The sequence below is a fragment of the Pistacia vera genome, unplaced genomic scaffold (assembly GCF_008641045.1).
Source record: "Pistacia vera cultivar Batoury unplaced genomic scaffold, PisVer_v2 Contig973, whole genome shotgun sequence".
Lineage (NCBI taxonomy): Eukaryota > Viridiplantae > Streptophyta > Magnoliopsida > Sapindales > Anacardiaceae > Pistacia > Pistacia vera.
In genome coordinates this window covers 298,151-300,265 of record NW_022196860.1, presented here as the reverse complement: position 1 = coordinate 300,265, position 2,115 = coordinate 298,151, and the positions used below count along the sequence as shown (strand labels likewise).

The window sequence follows — 2,115 nt, the reverse complement described above, 5'->3', positions numbered from 1 at the left end:
AAATTAATCTCTCCTTCAAGTTAGAAGTCTCCGGAAAAAAATAAAAAAGGAGGCATAAATGTAGTGAAAAGTGTTTATCTGCCTCATATATCTAAACACACACACATACATATAAATAACATATTCAAAGGGAGGGTTTTCTTGGCATGTTAAGAATCAACAAATTTGCAGGACTAAAAATCAAACCACGGAACCCTAGAAAGGCCATTTCAGTAGAGGGAAAACTAACAGAATAGAACTCAAGCATAGCTAAATTGCTAAGACAGGAAACGAAGAAGAAACAATAAATTAAGCAAAGAAAGTAACTTGCAATCTTTGTTCAAGACTGACCAGTTCTATCCCAAATATAACAAGGGTCCATGCATTGCAGTATAGGCCATAAAACATATCAACAAAGTAAAATCACATAACCAATAAATACTTATAGAATATATATTAAGACATTACATTACATTACATATATAAAATGACAGAAAAATGCATACGTTTTGATTATCCAATACATAAACCAAAAATGCTAATTATACCCTAATTTAGAGATTATATAATTATGATAATAATAAGATTATAACGTGAAACAAGGAGAAAAAAAATTAATACAAGAAATAGAATTCATGGTTGGTAAATCTTGGAAAGAGCTTGCAAAACATTAACTTGCAACCTCAAATGCAAAATGTAATCTGCTGTCTTTAAAAAAAGCCGATCCGGCTGCAACCCTTGTCCTCCCGGAATTAACTTCTGCAACTTCCTCACCTTCAAGCGTACCGAACCACCACGACGACCCGTCGTGGAACGCCTTCGTCTCCTCCTCCATTGCACTTTAGAAAACTCCTTGCGCCGAGTAGACTCCATTGATATTAATTAATGTTAGTATAGCTATGTAGCCTTAAAAACGAAAGAAAGAAAGAAAATAGAAGTGAAAAAGCTGTAGCGAGGAAAGTGGGAATGAATGAGTAAATGAGAGAGAAGAGGGGAGATATAAATTGATAAGAAGAGAGGAAGGATTTGGAACCGGGGCATGTGAGCCGACCCATGACGATGATGGTGAGAGGTTTTTTTTTTTCTTGGGGGAATTAAGTTGATAACATTAATTTTACATTCAAAACGAGTGTCGTTTTGTGAGATGTGGAAAGGTGATGGGGTCCTGAGTATGCATTAGCTTGCTCTTTCAACGACCTACGCACGTGTATGACAGCTCTCTCACACGCTCACACCACTTGCTATTCACTAACACTAATCACCCCTCTATATGTCTCTCTCTCCATCTTTATCTATCCTCGTAATCCCCGAATCTCGACAGTTAAGTTACTTACCCCTTTCACACGTGTTTTCATCTTAAATCCTTTTAAATTTTAATTAGCAATAAATGTGACTTAAGAAAAGCATTAGCAAGTTGTGTTAAAAACGGTGACGTTTGACATGTGTGGTGGAGGTAATGTAATGTAATGTTGTCCAACCAGGTTCCAGGGAAGAGCTGAACTGCCACTTCGTGGGTGATGTGGAGAGAGTGGGTCACTTAAACAAGTTGGGAAAGGTTTTGACTGTTGGGTCAAGGAAATATTCCTGTTATGGCCATAAACAGTCTTGGTTGTCAAAAAAGAAAAATCAATTGATTGGCTGGCAAATAAATGGGATTGACTTGAGAGGTAACCGATTTGATTGGATGTTTATGTGGACCTCCTGAGCTGACCCTCAACTTTACATCCATGGCCCCAACAAGGAATATTTGCTTGTTATTTCTCTACATTTTTCGTATTAATTAATTAATAATTAAATTGTGGTTAAAGTATGGGCAAAATCTTGACAACTAGGCCATGATATATGACGAGGAAATTAATTAAAATATGTGCCACACACTTTGATAGTTTTTTGAAATTAATGATTGGATATGTCTAAGTTTCAAATCTTTGATATGACTCTTTGCGTTTTTGTCATGTAATTTTATAACAATAATTCATGCTAGCTTAATTAATTAATTAAAAATGTAACTCCATCTTTCTCAATTCAAAAATGCTACGGACATCAGGATTTTTGCACCAAAATGTTGTATCGGTGTACATGTCCCTCGATTCACACCAGCAAACCAGACATGTTTCACGTTATTTTTATTTTTTT

General features: G+C 35.7%; 1 protein-coding gene across 1 annotated transcript; it reads right to left on the bottom strand.

Moving 5' to 3' along the window:
- Positions 1-532: 532 nt before the first annotated feature.
- On the bottom strand, positions 533-996 carry LOC116121319 (transcription factor IBH1-like). Its single transcript, XM_031407268.1, has one exon. It carries the CDS (start codon positions 850-852, stop codon positions 613-615), a length of 240 nt encoding a protein of 79 aa, XP_031263128.1. The 5' UTR covers positions 853-996; the 3' UTR covers positions 533-612.
- Positions 997-2,115: the final 1,119 nt, after the last annotated feature.

What these genes read in the sequence shown, in the direction of transcription:
- LOC116121319 (XM_031407268.1), bottom strand. Translation starts at nt 852, where the DNA reads ATGGAGTCTACTCGGCGCAAGGAGTTTTCTAAAGTGCAATGGAGGAGG.